Here is a 19,499-nt window from a genome sequence, read left to right on the forward strand (position 1 = left end):
CTTTGGAAAATATTTGTATTTTAACTTACACATGCTTGCAATCTGCACCTGGGGAATTCTTAAGCACCCAAAGAGTGGACACACTTAAATCACAATTTTCACTGAAAAACAGTATCAACATATCTTAAAAACTAACTTTCTGAAGGGTTGAAAAGAGATGAAAACATTTCAAAGCTGAAAAACAAATAAGAAAAACTCCACGCTAATACGTAAAACTTCAGTTGAATTTTGTTTTTAACAAAGTTACATTAATATTTCTGTATTCGCTTCTAACTCCTTGTTTTTCCTGGAATGAGAACCAAGAAAAAAAGTACAGTCTTCATCTGTTTTCATGGCACCTTCATCCTGACTGAAGCCAGCGATTAGTAGAAAACTAAGTTTACTGCACAGTTTCAAGGCAAAACCACAAGAAAATACAAAGCAAATTAGCTTCAGAAGTTTGACTTTTTAAAAATTAATGGATTATCTAGAGCTTCTACAAGTAATAGTTCTAGGTTTGCGTGCTGTCAGAAATCTAAATGCATGCATTTATTCAAGCATAACAGTCCAAGCACAGTTCATGAACAGTCTTCAAAGGAAAATTCTTGCATTTTCAGATATATTGCAAAATGCTCTCTCAGTTATTTGTCTACGTTTTTAGCAGGTTCTTGGTGTCATCCCATAGTAGCATTTCTTTTCTAGTCTCTTTTAAGGACCCAAAGGAAGCAGCACACTGTCTGTGTGGACCAAATAGACCTGCTGGAGGAATGCCACCGAGGCTTTGCAGTAGGCTGTGAAGACTCTGAGCACTGCTGCCTGTAAATGGGCCAAAAATGTGGAAAAAAAAGCATTTCTGAAGCAACACTTCCATGTCCTTCTCTGCAGTATGAAATGGCTGAGCTCCACTGAGCTCACCTCAGAATTACATGCGTTAACAGTTTTAGAGGAAAAGTAGAAAGCATAGCTTTTGTGATTTTGTTGACAATGTTGCTAATGAATTCTTCGATGATGGAAGATACTGGTAGCAATTCAAAGGAAGACAAATGTGCCATCCAGCTGCATCAAAAGCATATTTCTGCTGCTCAGCTGAAGTGTTTTCTTTCAGTGCCAGCCCTAGCAGACAGCACTGATGGCAGTGGAAGGATCTTTCCTGCAGAAAATGCATGTAGGAATCACTCAGTCATTAGGGTAAAAAAATGTGTAGAAAGAAGACAGATCGGTTCTGAGGAAGAAAAGGCTTCTTGAACTTAGGTTCTTTCTTGATGATCCTCTGAGTATACTTTTAAAAGCTGAAACTGAAACTATACCTGGCCTGAGGGTATTTTGTCCTCAAAGCAAATTCCACAATCTGTGATTTTATTTCAGCTACCAAGAACCCATCCTGGTGATATCCAGGAAATCCTGCTGAAGTCAATAAGGTTGCACAGGAAAGGAAAAACTAAATGTTGACACGAAAGAGGAACAAGGAGGAACCTACATCTTCATTAATTCATTAAATTACTGATTTATTTTATTTACTAACTAATTAGTTACTGATCTCAGTTTGTTTTGTCCCGGACAAGTGACCACATTAGCAAAACCAGGCAATTTATTGGCAGCCTCAGACAGGCCTATGACCAAAACAGCATCAAAACTGGATAAACATCACAACCCTGTAAGTGTATAAGACTTTAAAACTTAAACTGTTGTTGTGTTTGTCATGTTGAAAGATATGAGGCATCCATTTCCAGGGCTGTCAAGGCTGATCAAGCTTTACCTCAGTAAACTCACCTTTAAAAAAGCACTAATCTGCCTCATTCTCCTCCTGTCTACTTAAACACTTTCCAGAACCTTACATTTATTTATTCATGTTTACCTCTGGCAAAACAAAATAAAGCAAAAACAAACAAAAAAACCCCAGCAATTTTCTGGAAAGTCAAGAAGAACAATGGTTCTTATTGAAGTGGCAACAAAAAGATTTGTGAGGTATTGTGGACAGGGATGAACTCCTCTAGTCAAAATTAAAAAAAACCAAAAAGCAAGGAAGAACAAAACATTACATCAAAAAAATAAGAGCCACATCAGGCTTAATCAAAATAGAGCCAATAAATAACCTTGGCTATTCTACCTAGCAATCAGCTTTGTGTGTCACCCATTTCTCTCAGCAACCACTCTTTGAACTCCTAGTAGGAAAGAAAGGGAAAGGGAAGCTTCATATCCTTTGAACAGAACATCTGCCATGAACTGTCAGGACATTTGCCATGACCCACTGAAGGATCACGAGACAGGTGTGGAAAAACAGAGCATGGTCCTCTGTTTGGGTCACCACACCTGCTCCAGAGGCATAGCCAGAGGGACCCTGTATTGACAAATAAATCAGTGAGGAGTGTCTACATATAGTGCTGAAACTGGAATTATCTTCCAGGAAGAGAAGCACAGAATAAGGAAACAACAGTATGGACCTGATTCTTCATACTCACATGATAGTCTTTTCCTGTTTTGTTAATGAGTAAGGGTACTGTTGATAATTAAAATTGCCATGGTAATGCTAGGGAAAGAATTTATTGTCCAGTAACAGCCTATGCAAAGAACTGACATATAATTACAGATTTTAAACTGGGCTCGTGCTGTCTAACATCTCTTCTAAAGTCAGTAGCAGCATTCTGTGATGGTGTGCTTGTCCCTGTTTTCCGAGGAAAAAAAAAAAAACCAAAACATACACCTATAATATTCTTTGTTCAGTCAGGTGAGAGCCCTTAGACCCATTTCATCTTTGTAATTTTTTTCCTTAAGTCTAGTTACCACATAAGTCTTTTCATTTCTCACTAAATCAGTCGTGAAATAATAAATAATAATTTTATGCTATTCTTAGTATACTTCCATTTTATGCATTTTATTAAAAATGAAAAAAAAAAGCAAAAAAAAAAAGCTTAAAGGGAAATAGGCATGCAAGTGACTTCTATCCGTATCTAATTCAATCAGTCAAATAAGAAAATGGTTTTGGAAAAACCATCAACCCAAGAATGTCACTGATAACCAAATAGAAAAATGCTCACATTAACACAGAAAATCACCATTTTATGCAGGAGTGTGTGTAAATTAAATATACAGCATGGAATTTACAATATGTTCCAGTATGGTTATGGATAGCTGCATGGAGGAAGCAGGAGAAGGGAAGGAGTTCGGCTGGAGTGATTAAAGTGCACACATGAAAAAGACAAGTATTTTCTCAGCTGCAGCTGTGTTTTAGGTGGAGAGCACACACAAGGCTCTCTTCACTTTTTTTATTGGAATATTTAGGTGCTCGGGTAAAAAGAGGAAGTGGGATGGCTAAATGAATAGTGTGTGCTCACGAAGATTCAATCAAGGAATGGCAGCTCAAAACAATGAAGCCTCAGAAGCAGGCATAAAGGTTTAATAGTCCAAATGTTTTCACACGTGTACTTATATCCAGAATTTAATCTGATAAACTGTCTTCAAGGTTTTCCAGTCCTTACAGCTAAAAATGTCAATTTAGTGACCTGTTTAGCTTAAGAGTTACTCAAATGCTAAGAAAACCTACTGCTACTGAAAATACTTACTTCCCATCATCATGCTTGCTCTTAGAAAGATGACAAACATCATATGTGAAAATATATCATCCAATATATGGAAGAAAATATGCCAAATCCTGCTAAGTGTCCTATATCATTGCTAGGTTATTCAGACTTACATCTCTTAGACGAAACCAATGCACATAATGCTTAATAGTTAGTTAATTGTATACAAGTGAATTTATGTAACATTTCTTAAAAAATGTTACCGTGCATGTCTGATACATAGGCTGAATTTGCTGACTGCATACAAGGACTATCTTTATCTGTCAGTTTGTCTGTTCTGATAGGCTACATTGTGAAACCACTTTGCACAGATAACTCTATATATAGAGTAAGAAGTGGGTAAAATTTTACAAAGGATATTATGATTAGGGCCTTTGTTAACCAGTTTCAGCCATACTTACTGCACAGTGATTTCTGTTTCAGACAGCTGAAAAGAACTCAGCACTTGTCCAACACAACATGTTCCGTACTGCATTTGGTCAGTCTTATTGGACTTGATGATCTCTGAGGTCCCTTCCAACCCAGCCAATTCTATGATTCTATGATTCTATGAATTCACATCAAGAATCTTGATATTTACATTTGATTGGAGAAAGACTATGGAAACTCAGCAAGATTACTTAGCAGGCAAACTGACAGTGTTGAAAGAGTTGTGGACTCAAAATTTTTCCTAATATGTTTAATATGTGAAACAGTATTCCCTATCTATTTTAACAATGTTTTATATTGTAACGATATGAAATTCTTGACCTATTTTTTCATCTTGCTACAGAACAACAAGGAGCGCAGAAAGAAACAGGGTTTCTCTTTTCTGTTTCCTCTTTCACAGGCTTTTAAGGAATAAAAGAGCAAAAGTTTTTGAGTATTACCATTAGTGTTCTGTATGAAAAATCTGACAAGTTCATAGTCTAATAGAAGTGTATTTTTCTACTGAAGCAGCTTAACTGAGAGTTCCTTTAAGGGCTTGGACACCTCATTAGCACCTACTGTCACACAGGCGTTATACACTACACAAGTATCACACAATGCCACTAAATATTACAAGACCTACTCTGCATGCTATAATCTGAAAAAATTCCATTATCATCTGTAAGGTGAGGCCAGCAGGAGTACCTGTGAGCTTCACGTATTATCAACATCACTTTATTAAACGGACCTGGAAAAGGCCCTGAGTGCTAATACCATGTGGCAAAGCACACATTCAGATTTATAATTGGCACAAAAGCAGGAAATGGATAAAAATTCCACCAATTTAACACTAATTGCTTTGATGGGGTGGAGAAAATGTCATCAAACCTATTAGAATACATACACTTGACTACAAATCATAGAGTAGACTAAATTAAGCTTACATACTGTGCAGACTTATTTATACTCTGCTAATAGATTTAAAGTGACACAGTATTTTAGAGAATTTATTACATAATTTAAATGAGAGAATGGACAAAAGCAGAGACAAAAAATAGAGGAACAGGAGAGCTCACCCACTGCAAGTAGACAGGAAGAATGTGTTCTCTTTTAAAAACACACACTTTGAAAATGGTGTCATAAATTGCTTCAAAAAAGAAAATCCATCCTGAGGTCCAGTTCAGAAGCAGAGCAGCTAAAATGCACAAATGCCTTAGCTGGCATAAGTCAGCTATCACTTTGTACTCTGACATTTGGGTACTCTGAGCAACCTAGACAATATATACAGCAGGAGGATGTTCATAGCATATGATGCATAGGAAATCATTATATAAAGCCAAAACCTAGCAGTGAAAGACAGAGAGCAGTGTGAGCCATCAGCAGAACTCTTTCTTGAGATCCTCCCCTTAAGTCCTGACTTCTAAATAGAGCCACAGCATGAGCCTCTCTCCTGAAAAGCTTAAGCAGCAGCTGATGTGGGAGCTCCTAATCTTAAATCTCAGCCTTTTCTCCAGCAGGATTTGCATCTACAGGAATGTTAATAAAAGCTATGTACTGAATGTAGTCACTGCATGAGGATTGCAGGTAACCAAGAAATGTAAGAGGTTCTGAGGGCCTACAGTGGAGGCAGCAAGTGAGAACCCTGAAAACTGAGTCTTTAAGGGTATTGTGTACCCTCAAGTACCATGTCACTATGAACTACGGGTGTTAATGTGTTTGGAAGATATTTTTCCATCAAAGAAACAAGTCAGAGGAAAGCAGATGCATAAAGTCTGTCTCCCAAAGGAAGAGGTTCCACAAGAACGGAGCTCATCTAGCAAAATCACTGGAATTCAGGATCCAGCCCTGCTGAAACAGGGAAGGTGATCCTAGATCAGACTATCCACCTTGTTTATGGCTCTGCTGCAGACCACTTAGAGCACAGTATGTGCCCTTTGAAGTCCTCCACCACGAGGCTGAGAAAACTGCAGTAGGAAACCACCCATCAGGAGGATATATCACTAAAATGTAGTGATCCCTGTTGAAAGCAAAGACAGAAAAGTGCTTTATCTATTTTAATAGGTAACAGTTTCATACAAAAGCCTTCCTTCTTTGCACTGGAAGCAGACCACTGCCAGTGATAAAACACTGAAATAGCTACTCTTTTGGTTCATTCCAGTATATTAATTTCTATACAGTTCTGCCATTCCCACTTAGCCTGGAATTGCTGCAGTGATTTCCCATTTGGATTATGTGCTCTGAATTGGAAAGCACATTCTGATAAACAATTTTTCCTAACTCTCTTTCATTCCAATTGCAACTGAGCACATTAAATACATTATGGCATACAAGAAGAAATGAAATTAACAAAGTTGAATCAATATGTTTTATAGCAGAAACTTTATATTTTCTCAAAGTCAGAAAAACTCTTGGTATTCCTAAACTTAAAAAATAATTAACATCAAGATATTAAAACAATTAAAAGTTTCCTTTTCACCTACAATATTCTGTCCTTCCACAGTTTCCTGACTTATTGTGTTTTATGACCGATAGCAAGTAAATAAACGTGTGCATATGATAAAATTAATAATTTTTTCTTTTGTTTTGAACAGAAAAATAAGTGAAATTACTGCCAAGAGATCAGAAACTCTTTTTGCTAGGTCTTTTACAATAAAAATAAAAGTCTGTCTTTTGTAAACTACCATGGTGACCTCTCCTGGTAGAAAAATATATGACCTCTAACCACGAAAACAGATTAATCCTCAAAGGAAGAATTACACCTGGCCCACTTTATAATTTATTTTTCAGTGCCAAATCCTGGAAGATCTAGATGCTGTTTACAAATCAAAACTGACATGCAAACTACTGGATCGTTAAGAAAAGATTACAGCCTCCTGCTGAGTAGGCAAAAGCCTATACTACATGATTTGGCAACATTTTATAAATCATTTTTCAATAGAATAATCCTAGAGTAAGATAAATTTATAGCTGTGAATATTAGGGAACTAAAATTTGGGACAAAGTGGAAGGGTACAGTGTTGCATAAAAGTGACACAATGAAGGAAGTCTGGAAAAGTAGGTGGACATAAGCATTTGCAGGGTTCACCAAAAAACTTTCCTGGTATAAACATTTTAAACAAACGTAATAATTTTATGGGATCTCTAATTAAAAATACTCTTTAACACTTCAAAAATTTTTAATCTCAGTCACTTAGCTACTGTGTTCTTGAACTCCGAACACTTCAAGGTTTGCCTGTGGTCATGCAAGAAGTCTGTGTTAATATGTGAACAAATCTTAGACATCAGCTCAAGGCATTCTTTGCTTTGAATAACCACTCAACAACATTAACTGGTGAAAATATATAAATTTGTTGTATAATAAGCACACACACATGAAAGAAAGCTTTATCCATCAGGAAAAGGACCTTCCATTTAAGTCTGATGACCTCCCAGAGAAGAAAGTGGTTGAAGAGAATTCTAACTTTGCACAGTATAGTAAATAAGATGTTAAAGGACCATCAACAGAATAAGGAATATAAAAGGAAGAGTTACTTACAAATTACAATAAGAAAAGCCAGAAAGAAAATTAAGCAGGCAGAATTTTTGTAATGAAAGACATCATAAGTGATCAGCACTGATTTGATTGATCTGTTGAAAATTTCAGCAAGTGAAATAAAAAAGCAGTAAAGTGGTTAGAACTCTGAGTGATCTTGTCAATGCTAATAGAGTTTACCCATGATAGAAGCATAAGGTAATGGTAAAAGTGCATATATTTATTTTAAAAACAAGCAGATTAAAGGCATCTCTGGTATTTCAAAACTAATTTTTTTCTTCTTTCATTTATTACTAAACCCTCTGTAAATCTATCAGTGAGGAACTGAAGTATGAAATTACTTCAAGTCTGTAGGATTTCCAGTTATAAAGAAACAACATTATAGCTGCTCTCCTTAATTTCTTATAGTATTCATATTGGATGATTTTGAGGTTAACAAAGAATAACAAGAAACAGGTAAGTCTGTCAGAACAAAAAGAAAGCTGTCAGGCTTTGCCTTCTTCAAGATTATCACTCTTCAAGAGCCAGGTTCCTGGCAGAAAAGTGCATGGGGATGCAGCTCTGCAGATCAGGCAGGGATCACAAACTCATTCTTTACTCAGTCCTATGGTATTTAAAGAGCACTTATGAAAACCATTAGGATGGTAGCAGATAAACACAAGATATAATTAGGAGTCAATTCTATCCAAGACAGAAAGTGAACATTGTTGACTCAAGATTAAGCATTGACTGTAGGAAATCCCATAATCACCATTCTTGACTTGTATTTGGAAGAAGCTATTTAAAAAGCAAGCAAACTCTGATAAATGTCATGAGTGCCAAAACAATCTAGAGAGCAATTAAGGGAAATTAGGGAGGAAAAAAGGCCAAGACAGCCAGTTAACAGGATATTTCTTTTCTTCCTTTTATTTACAAAAAATATTAATTCATTTTTTTAAAGGAATTTTAAACCAGTTCCAAAATTTGGTTCATCACAGGCTTCTTGGGAATAGGCTGTACCATGTGGCCCAAAAAAAGGCAAGAAAGTCACATTCCTTTCCCTACCCCCGAGATGCTACTCTTAGAATATACCATACACCCTTGGTACTCCCATTCCAGTACTTAGGCATGGCACAGTAATTCCTGAGACTGTATCCCAAGTTCCTAACCACCATCTTGGGTAGGATTATTTCAGAAACTTGGTTTTAGTATGCAGTAAAATAAGCTCTGTCTTTTCCACAGTCACAATTACAGAGCTACCTACAGCCATCTCTCCTACTGCTCTTTTGGCTCAGTGCGCTGCTCATTTTGCCAGTTTATCCTGGTGATCAAAGTGGAGGAATTCTTAAGAGACTGACTGCCCCAATATTTAGGACATAAGATACTAAAAGAAATGCAGAGGGACATCAAAAAGAGTCATGAAGCACTTCTTTCAGAAGTCTGGTATTGTGAACTTAGTGCATCAAATCAGGATCTGACACGAGGCCACTGAAGGTGACATCATGGTAGAAGTTTGTCACAGACCACATAATCAGGCAGCTGACACAGTCTTCTTTAAACAACTCAAGAAAGTTTCTAGATTACTCCCTAATTCCTATAGAAGATTTTATCTCTGAGCAATGCAATCAAATGCAAGCAATTTGAGAGATTTCTGTAATGTGTCAGGAATAACTTTTAGATACAGATATTGATAGCTGTAGACTGGTAGATTGGTAGCTTGCTTTGCATGAGGATTTTTAACATTTATCCCACTTGTTCACCTAAACAAATTTAGATTCTAGCAAACTGACAAGAGTCTTTCCTTAAAAAAGTTCACTTACCATCCAGAAAAGGGTTCCAGTGGCAAATTCAGAATAATGCTCTATAGTAGACAGTACACTGAATATTAAACAAATCAGGACCAAGAGAAATCTGTAAAAACAAAACCAGTGTTTAGTGACTCAACAAACTGAACTGTAAATCTAGATTTAGTTTTAGCTCTTTCATTCACATCAATTTTTTTCATCAGATATAGTTTGTTTCATCAGTTCATTCTTCCTAGCCAAGCTGAGTATAAACATTTTGCATTTAATTACTTCCAAAAAATATGGGATAAAATTGATAAAAAGGCTGAACTTAGTAATATCAATAGGTAAAATTGACATTATCAAGTATAAATTCTCATAGAAGCTTGTCATAGTGATTGATTCATGTTTCACTGATTACTACATAATTGATGTGCATTTATAATTTACAGAATCAAATTATACACTCCATATACTCAAAACATACATAAATATGGAAGAAACAGCTACCAGAGTATTTCTAGGATCACCATTCAGATTAAAAAAAGAAAATTAAATCAGAAGTCTCAAAGCCCCCTAAAATAGTTTAAAAAAGCAAAATTGAAAAGTTATGAGAGTTGGAAAACAAAATATGCAATTGATTCTTAGTAGATTAGGCCATTACTTTGATGCTTACAGTATCTCAGTCATCTTTCAACCATTGGTAACATATTAATACTTAAACAACAGGTAAAAATAAATTATGTATGAAGAACTTTGATGGACAGTCCAGAAAGACAGTTTTCTGATGTTTGCACTACATTTTATCCATCACTTAAGGCGATGCAGAAAAAGAAAAACAAAAATAAGAAAACTGAGATTTCCATTAACATCCAGACATATTCCCCCTTGTGTACCAGCTTCTCCAGTTGTCATTTCATAGAATCACAGAATCATAGAATTGGCTGGGTTGGAAGGGACCTCAGAGATCATCAAGTCCAACCCTTGATCCACTACCGCTGCAGTTACCAGACCATGGCACTGAGTGCCACATCCAGTCTCTTCTTAAATATCTCCAGGGACAGAGAATCCACTACTTCCCTGGGCAGCCCATTCCAATGCCTGATCACCCTCTCAGTAAAGAAATTCTTTCTAATATCCAACCTAAACCCCCCTGGCACTACTTGAGACCGTGCCCTCTTGTCTTGCTGAGAGTTGCCTGGGAAAAGAGACCAACCCCCACCTGGCTACACCCTCCTTTCAGGGAGTTGTAGAGAGTGATGAGGTCTCCCCTGAGCCTCCTCTTCTCCAGGCTGAACAGCCCCAGCTCCCTCAGCCTCTCCTCATAGGATCTGTGCTCGAGTCCCTTCACCAGCCTGGTTGCCCTCCTTTGGACCTGCTCCAGGACCTCAATATCCTTCCTGAACTGAGGGGCCCAGAACTGGACACAGTACTCGAGGTGTGGCCTCACCAGGGCTGAGTACAGGGGCAGAATCACTTCCTTGGACCTGCTGGCCACGCTGTTCCTGATACAGGCCAGGATGCCATTGGCCTTCTTGGCTACCTGGGCACACTGCTGGCTCATGTTCAGCTTCCTGTCAATCCAGACTCCCAGGTCCCTTTCTGCCTGGCTGCTCTCAGCCACTCTGTGCCCAGCCTGGAGCTCCCCATGGGGTTGTTGTGGCCGAAGTGCAGGACACGGCACTTGGCCGTGTTGAACCTCATCCCCTTGGAATCAGCCCAACTCTCCAGTCTGCCCAGGTCCCTCTGCAGAGCCCTCCTGCCTTCCAGCTGATCCATGCTCCCCCCCAGCTTAGTGTCATCTGTGATTTTGCTGATGGTGGACACAATCCCCTCATCTAAACCATCTATAAAGATATTAAATAGAACTGGGCCCAACACTGATCCCTGGGGGACACCACTGGTGAGCAGCCACCAACTGGATACAGCACCGTTCAGCACCACTCTCTGGGCCCGGCCCTCCAGCCAGTTCCTAACCCAGCGCAGATGCCCCTGTACAAACTGTGGGCTGACAGCTTTTTCAGGAGAATGCTGTGGGAGATGGTGTCAAAGGCCTTGCTGAAGTCCAGGTAGACCACATCCACAGCCTTCCCCTCATCCACCAGGCGGGTCACCTGATCATAAAAGGAGACCAGGTTGGTCAGACAGGACCTGCCCTTCCTAAACCCGTGCTGGCTGGGTCTAATCCCTTGTCAATCCTGCAGGTGCTGTGTGATTGCCCTCAGGATGATCTGCTCCATAACCCTGCCAGGCACTGAGGTCAGGCTGACAGGCCTGTAGTTTTCCAGGTCCTCCTTCTGGCCCTTTTTGTGGATTGGCGTGACATTCGCCAACTTCCAGTCATCTGGGATGTCCCCCATGAGCCAGGACTGTTGGTAGATGATAGAGAGAGGCTTGGCAAGCTCTTCTGCCAGCTCCCTCATCACCCTTGGGTGGATCCCATCTGGTCCCATAGACTTGTGGAGATCCAAGCAGCTCAGTAGGTCACTGACTGTTTCCTTCTGGATTACAGAGGGGCTGTTCAGATTCTTGTTTCTTTCTACAAGCTCCAGAAGCCAGTTGTCCTCAGGACAATCTGGTCTGTGCTAAGAACACATCTGATTCTGTGCTAAGAGTCTGTAACTAAACTCTGAAACCAGCAATTAAAACCCTAATGGTTCTGAATATGAGACATTTTTCCAATAAGAAGCTCTCCCAAAGAAAATAAACACTACTGTCAAGGCTAGTTCAAGACTCTCAAAGCAAATGACAGACTAGCTGGCAGCTGTGCTATTAAAATTGTGAGTTTTCAGCAAAGAGATAAAAACACACTAACTGCACTTTGTGCGCTTTTGGTGACTTACATGAAAAATGTAAGATGAAAAACTTATCAAGGTATGTTCACCCAAGGCAGCAGTGACATGACAAATTCCTTAGGAGTCTATCTAGGGATTTGCCCTAGTCAACATTTTTGGAACACCAGTGTTCCAGAAGAGGAGATGAAATGCACCTCATTGAGTCCCCACATGACACCAAACTAGGGGTTTAGTCTGTAACACTGAGGGCAGAGCCATTGGTTAGAGGTGCCCAAAGAGGCATCTGTACAGGCCTGAAGGGATCTCATAAAACTGAATACGAGCAAATGTCAAGTCCTGCACATGGTATGGAGCAGGCCCAAACCCACATCAGCTGATGACTGTCTGTACCTTGGGCTGCATCCCCTGTAGCCCTCCCAGGATGTGAAGGGCAGTGATGGTTCCCTTTTTCTGGACTATACCCAGGGTGATTCACACAGGTGGGGCCCAAATGGGACCCACAGAGCAGAGATGACAGACTGGAAGGAGCTTGGCAGAGGGCAAAACCAGCAAGAGGACAAGCCTGACCCAGCATGAGTAGGGACTGGTGCTACCACTCTAATGGTGGTGGAAGCCCTGCCCCTGCTCACCACCACGTGTCACACTTGCTCTAGGGTCCTATGCATCTTCCAGTCACCTCATTTGTTCCCTTCACCTCTTTGTCCCCCTGGAGGTTGTCATTTTGTTATATATATATATATGTACATATTTTATATATATATACATATTTTTATATATATATATTATACACCACTTGTTCACAGACTGCCCCATGGCTTACAGGTCCACCTCCTCCCTCCTCTCTACATCAGAAAGGCATCAGAGAGGTGAGCTCCTGCTTATGATATACCCATAGATCCACATTTTAATGTCACACCCCTCATTTCTCCTACCTGTCTGTGGTTGCCATATTTTTAAAACTGTCATATCCACATGATCTCCAGCCACCCTCTGACTCATTTCCTCATTTCCTTTGGACCAGGAGGTGCTTATATAAAAAATAAATATATATACATATGTTTCTATGTATAGAACTATAGCTACTTAATATATAGACTAGAGAATTATTGTGGATTGACCTTGGCCAGCTGCCAGACACCTATCTTACCACTTTCTCACTCTCCCTCCTTGACAGGACAAAGAGAGGAAAAAAATGAAAAGGCTTGTGGGTCAAGACAAAGACAGGGGGATCACTTCTCAATTACTGCCATGAGCAAAAAATATCTAGTTTGGGGAAAATTAAATTATAGTCAGTTAAAATAGATTTGGAGAGTGGGAAACAAAGAAAACTAAAACCTTCCACTCCACTGCCTTTGCCAGGATAAACCCCTCTCCTTTGTTCCCAGATCTCCTTCACATGCACTGAGAGACATAGGGGGATGGAGAATGGGGAGGTTGGGGTCAGTCCATCACACTTTGCCTCTGCCTCTCCTTCCTCATCTTCACACTCTTCCCCTGCTGCAGCACAGGTGCATGGGCTGCATTCCTTCGGGACAAACCTGCTCCAGCCTGGGCTCTCCAGGGGAACCTGGAGCACCTCCTCTTGCTCCTCTCATCTCAGTGTTCACAGGGCTGTTTCTTACAGTCTGTGTGGAGGGTTTGGCCTTTCCTAAATGTGTTTTCCCCGAGGCACCAACACACGTGTGAGTGTCTCAGCCATGCCCAGGACGGGGTTGGTTACAGCGGACGGAACCGGCTGTGCCCAGCACCAAGCAGCTCTGGCCACCTCTCACAGAGAAACCTGCAGCCACCACTGCCAGTGCCAGGGCACCAACATCTGATGCAAGAGTATGAAATATGGAACTCAGAAAATAGAAAATAAATATAAGAACACACATAAATATCAATACAAAGGAATATGGTAAAAAGCATGTTACTTATTTACTCACAGATGCACTTTATATGTATATAAATGCCTATAGAGTATGTGTATTAGTGTATATATAGCATAGGCATACATATATAGATAAATGCATTGTATATAACATACATTAGAAAATGCACAGGTATATAATGCATAAGATACGCTTTAATGGGAGCTAATGAAATGAATAATAATGCCTAAATGTGAACAGAAACTTCATTAAAACAGGTGAAAGGCGTGTTCAGGGCCCTTTGTTTGGGCCACTAGTCAGCACTAACATGTGTGGGCTGGGGGAGTCCACAGGAGTGGGGACAGCACTGTCCTGGAGGGATAGAAAGAAGCTGGAACAAACCTGAGGGTTCCACCTGCACAGCCCCCTCTGAGTGGAAAGCAGGGACCCATCCTGGTGACCAACTCCAAGAGAAACCCCAGATCCATCCCCAGACTGGGGGGAACTGGGGCAGTTGTTGGGCTCAGTGTGGTGCTGTGTGGCTTAGGACACCCCCAACCCAGGGGCTGGGTCTCTGCTTTCCACACAGACTTTAAACTGCCTCAGAACCCTCAGGCACACTGAACAGGGGATAATGAAGACTGAAAACAATTCTTATACACATAAGTAGTGTGGTTGGTCCAGTCATTCATACACTGCAAGTCATCAGCACGTCAGTGCAAACACTGTGCAGTTGTTCCTCACCCGCCCCACAGGCAACAGCTGACTTTGTTCAAGCCTAAAACTGGATTTGAAGATACAAAAAAAAATCCTGCTTCCAACAAAATGGCTCTGGAAAGGCTCTGTCTCCATCCACAAACAGAGATTTGAGAAGATCTGAGCCACCATTAAGAACTGAATTATTTGAAGATTAATTGGAGTCTCTGAATCAAGTTTTCATTTTTTCAGTATTTGCCTGTGCTGATCCACACTATTAAAACTGATCTTTAACATGTAATATACAAGTCCTTAACTGACAAGAGTTTTTTTAGCAACACGCTTGAACAGTGGGGTATTTCTAGTCCCCTCTGAGCTGAAGGCAGAGGCCTGGTGTCTGATAGCTGCTTGTAGAACTGCTCCATTAGGTATCTCCTTATGCTTATTCTTGCACTTAAATGGTATAATCTGATTAATATGGAAGTATTCAAGTAAGGTTTTGTTTTAAGACTTCCTTGTGCTCTTCAAGTAACTCTATAAAGCTTATTTGTAACATAATTATAATTAATGTATAAGTGTAATTGCAATTCATATTAAAAGATAGCAGAGATACGGGTGGCAAGTGCAGAATTTTAAAAATCATAACAAACATAAGACCATTATCCTAAGGTTTTGGAGTAATATTAATTGCAATATAAGATTTATTTATTTGAACGCCACTTAAAAAATGTAATGCAAATTTGAAATAATATGCCACACAATTTACATTTTGTGAACTCAGAAGGGAAGGGACTTGAAAGTTATCGAGTTATCAGAATAAGAGCTTTAATAGCTGAAGTCAAATGGAAAGCACAAAGCCTAAAAACCAACAAAACAAACCAAAACATAAAACAAACAAACAAACAAACAAAAACCTAACAACAAAGCCCAACAAAACAAACAAGCAAACAAAAGCATATTCTTTATATGGCTGTTTCTTGAAACCAATATAGAGTCCAAATTCAGCATATGACCCTTTTTAATAAAAGCGGACAATCAAGCATTACCTGGAGCAAATGTATAAACTTTTGCAGACAAAAGAATGAGACCTCAGTTCATCAATATCAAGCAGCTGAGTTATCACATTTATATCTAATGTGTCAACATTTCCCAAGGCATTGGAGCATGGCCACCAAGTTGAGGAGGGAAGTAAGGCTTCTCCTTTGCCCAGCACTAGTGAGACTGCTGGGAGGTCTGGGCCCCAGTTTGGGCTCTCCAGTGCCTACAGACAGGGACAGTAGGGATCAGCTCTGGCAGAGGATCCCCTGGATGGGCCCTGAAGCACAGCACCTGCATGGGGAAGCCAACAGCACTTCCTATGACACAGGGGCATCCTTTCTTTGCCCCTGTACTCAGCGCTGGTGAGGCCACACCCCGAGTACTGTGTCCAGTTCTGGGCCCCTCAGTTTAGGAAGGATATCAAGGTCCTGGAGCAGGTCCAAAGGAGGGCAACCAGGCTGGTGAAGGGACTCGAGCACAGAACCTATGAGGAGAGGCTGAGGGAGCTGGGGCTGTTCAGCCTGCAGAAGAGGAGGCTCAGGGGAGACCTCATCACTCTCTACAACTCCCTGGAAGGAGGCTGGAGCCAGGTGGGGGTTGGTCTCTTTTCCCAGGCAACTCTCAGCAAGACAAGAGGGCACAGTCTCAAGTTGTGCCAGGGGGGGTTTAGGTTGGATATTAGAAAGAATTTCTTTACTGAGAGGGTGATCAGGCATTGGAATGGGCTGCCCCAGGAAGTAGTGGATTCTCCATCCCTGGAGATATTTAAAAAGAGACTGGATGTGGCACTCAGTGCCATGGTCTGGTAACTGCAGCGGTAGTGGATCAAGGGTTGGACTTGATGATCTCTGAGGTCCCTTCCAACCCAGCCAATTCTGTGATTCTATGATTCTCTCTGGTAAGGAATAGTCACAAGGAAAGCAGCCCTCAGCCCATTGTGCTCCTGCGTGTCCAAACTGGAGCAACCTCCACTCCACAACATCACCTGGAGTAGAACCAGGTATGTCCCTCCCTTCACCCAGGGTGAGTCACGCATGAAATCATAATGGCCTCCCGGTGTCACCAGTGACCTCACTGAAGCTTTTTCAAGACTATTACAAGAAGGGTATCAAGCAGTGGGGGGGAGACTACCACAGGGATCTTGGTGATTCTTTCTGCTCATCAAGGGTTTCTGTCAGTTCTGTGTCAAATGGGGTGAGTGTGGGAGTGGAGAAAAGTGAGGAAAACAACACTCAGGGACAAATTAACTTCCGTCCCTCTTGCAAGCAGCACATATCCAGCCTGTCCTTAAACATCTCCAGGGATGGTGACTCCATCACTTCCCTCCGAATACCTGGAGCTGAAATGTCTTTAGAAAAAATAATGCTGAAAGGTATCCAGGGAAAAGGTATCCAAGTAATACATCTTAGTCAGGGCTAACAGTGCTTTTAGCAGATAAATTTAGCTGATAGTCAGGTTTTCATGATTTATTAGTTACACAGCCCATTACCTGATCCTGCTATTTCAAGATACACGTGTTGCCAGACATATTATTTGGTACCCAAATGTCTATCTCTTTGAAAATGGTGATACATTATAGGGGCTACAGAGTTTTGTCCAAGTCGTAATAAAATTGAATACTTTAGTGAAGCACTACACCGAGCAAAGAGAAGGCACCCAGCAGAGGGAGCTAAGGTACCACTATTACTGGAGAGAGGTTTTCAGAAGGAGAATACCAAAGCAAAAAGAGTAAAACCAGAACAAAGCGTTGCCAAGAGACAAAGGAACACATTTCAAATGGAAAAAAGAAATATATTAAGGAGTTTACATACCACATCTCCTATTTGGCTTGTTAGGATGTGGAAGGGAAGACAATTAATTGGTCTACTACGGGACCCAGCACTGTCTGAAAGCTGCAAGTAAAGCTTCCAAGTTTTGTAACCTTCAGCTAATTGTTGCTTCCCTCCTGCAATAATTTGTTGATACATTCTCTCTCTTTTTTTCCTTTTCCAAAACACACATTAAAACCACACAAAAGAATCCCTTAAATTCACATAATTTATGGCACTACGTATTTTGGCCAGTGAGTGTCACTCCTTCCCAGTGAATAACAAAGGCGTCATTTCATTAGCACAGGCCGGAGTGGACATTCTGCAGATGAGATACCACGTCCTCATATAAAATGTATTTATTTGAAATGTAGAATCACTACTGATCATTTTTGGTCATAAAAGATGAAGATTTGATTTTTGAAAGAGGGGAAGAGGTAGCTTCAGATAACCTGGGTATATTCCAGTTTCAATTATGTCCTTTCCCAAATACAAACTGTAATGTTACACTCTTAACAGCTCCAAACACGGAAATGCCCACATCTAGTGACCATGTTTGTTGTCCCAAAAATGGGGTCAATTTACCCTGCATGCAATAATCCATTCTGCACACAGAGCTGAGGCATTTCTTTTTTCCAGCTTTGCACAGAAAGCAGTTTTAGGTGGTAAATCCATAAAGCTAGTACACCTTCCCCTAACATTGGGTTTATTTTATATATAAAAAATGCATTATCTCTAAGTATAGTGATTTAATTCATCTATGTGATTGGTTAACTAGTTCATCACTTCCACTGAAAGGTGGTACACTTGTACTATTCACTCAGAGGGCAAGGTGGCTTTTGTGGCCAGGGGGTCTTTCAAGCCTAAAGGAGGGTATTCTAACATGTTAATGAGGTACGTTTACAGCAAGTTTAATTAATCATTGTTTTCTATTATTTGTTTTACTTAGTGCTCAAGGCTAAAGACATTAGCAGTTAGCATCTTCCACTAATCTCTTCTTCACAAAGCCCCCTTCCAGCCCTCATGCTGACCTGTCTTTTTTGACAACATGTTCATCATTTCCATCAACTGCAAAACACAACAGAATGATACCTACAAAGTATATGAAAATTAAAAATCTCAGTGAAGACATGCTTGAGACTTATATTCAGAGCAAGGCAGGTAAGGATGGTGCCAGCTTTAGCAATGAAAATCATGATGGGGGAATTAATGGTTTCTTTTTCCAAATGATAAAAAGCCACGCTAAGCAGTGCCCCCATATCATAAGGGCAGCTCACGTGAGGTGAGAACAGACTAAGTTTCAGTGAGGACAAAGCCAAAGATAACCACAAATTAGTGACTGAGTTCTCTACCAATAGCAAGAACAGCAATAACAACAAGAAAACATTTCAAAAAGCAAGCTCAGTTCAAAGACAAGTCACACAGTCAACCAGCATGCCATGAACTGGTAGTAAAGATGTTGTTCCAGTAATGTCTAATCACAGCAAAGTTCTAGCCCAGAGACAGCAGGTTTAGAAAAGAAGACTATACAATAATTTGAATGGAATTAGAGACACATGCTATAGGAGGGAGGAGCAGGTATCAGTTACACAGCTCAGGAGCAAACTGCAGTGGCAGCATTCTTGCAAGTGCTTTGTCACCAGGAAAAGCTGTGCTCTATAAAAACAAATTTTCTTCTTATTGAACCCACTTTGGCTGAAAGATAAAACTAGATGATGTCGTCAGTTTCAAGTTCTAAAACAACCTCTGTGGTTTTTCCCTTATATCTGGAGGGAAGCTTGTATTTATTTTGCAGCTAGGCAATTGTATTGGGAAAAACAAAAACCACAAAAACAAAACAAAACAAAACAAAAAAAACCAACCAAAAAAAAAAAAAACAAAAAAAAAAAAAAAACAAAACAAAACAACAAAAGCACAACAAAACCCAACAGTGTTAATAGACATTAAAACTGCTAATAATTACCCAGACAATTTGTCAGGGCTTTGCGATCTCATTCTGTCCCAATCCCCAGAGAGAAGCCTGATGCCTGGGGCTTCCCAACCCCAGGG

General features: G+C 40.2%; 1 protein-coding gene across 1 annotated transcript in view; it reads right to left on the reverse strand.

The window, feature by feature from the left end:
- The window catches only part of KCNQ1 (potassium voltage-gated channel subfamily Q member 1), a 476,140-nt gene that overhangs the window by 444,219 nt on the left and 12,422 nt on the right, over nt 1-19,499 (reverse strand). Inside the window, exon 2 of the mRNA XM_071733362.1 lies at nt 9,297-9,387. Coding sequence (XP_071589463.1) covers nt 9,297-9,387 — 91 coding nt within the window. The remainder of the gene's footprint in view (nt 1-9,296; nt 9,388-19,499) is intronic.

Source organism: Heliangelus exortis, chromosome 1 (assembly GCF_036169615.1).
Source record: "Heliangelus exortis chromosome 1, bHelExo1.hap1, whole genome shotgun sequence".
NCBI classification, from domain to species: Eukaryota; Metazoa; Chordata; class Aves; order Apodiformes; family Trochilidae; genus Heliangelus; species Heliangelus exortis.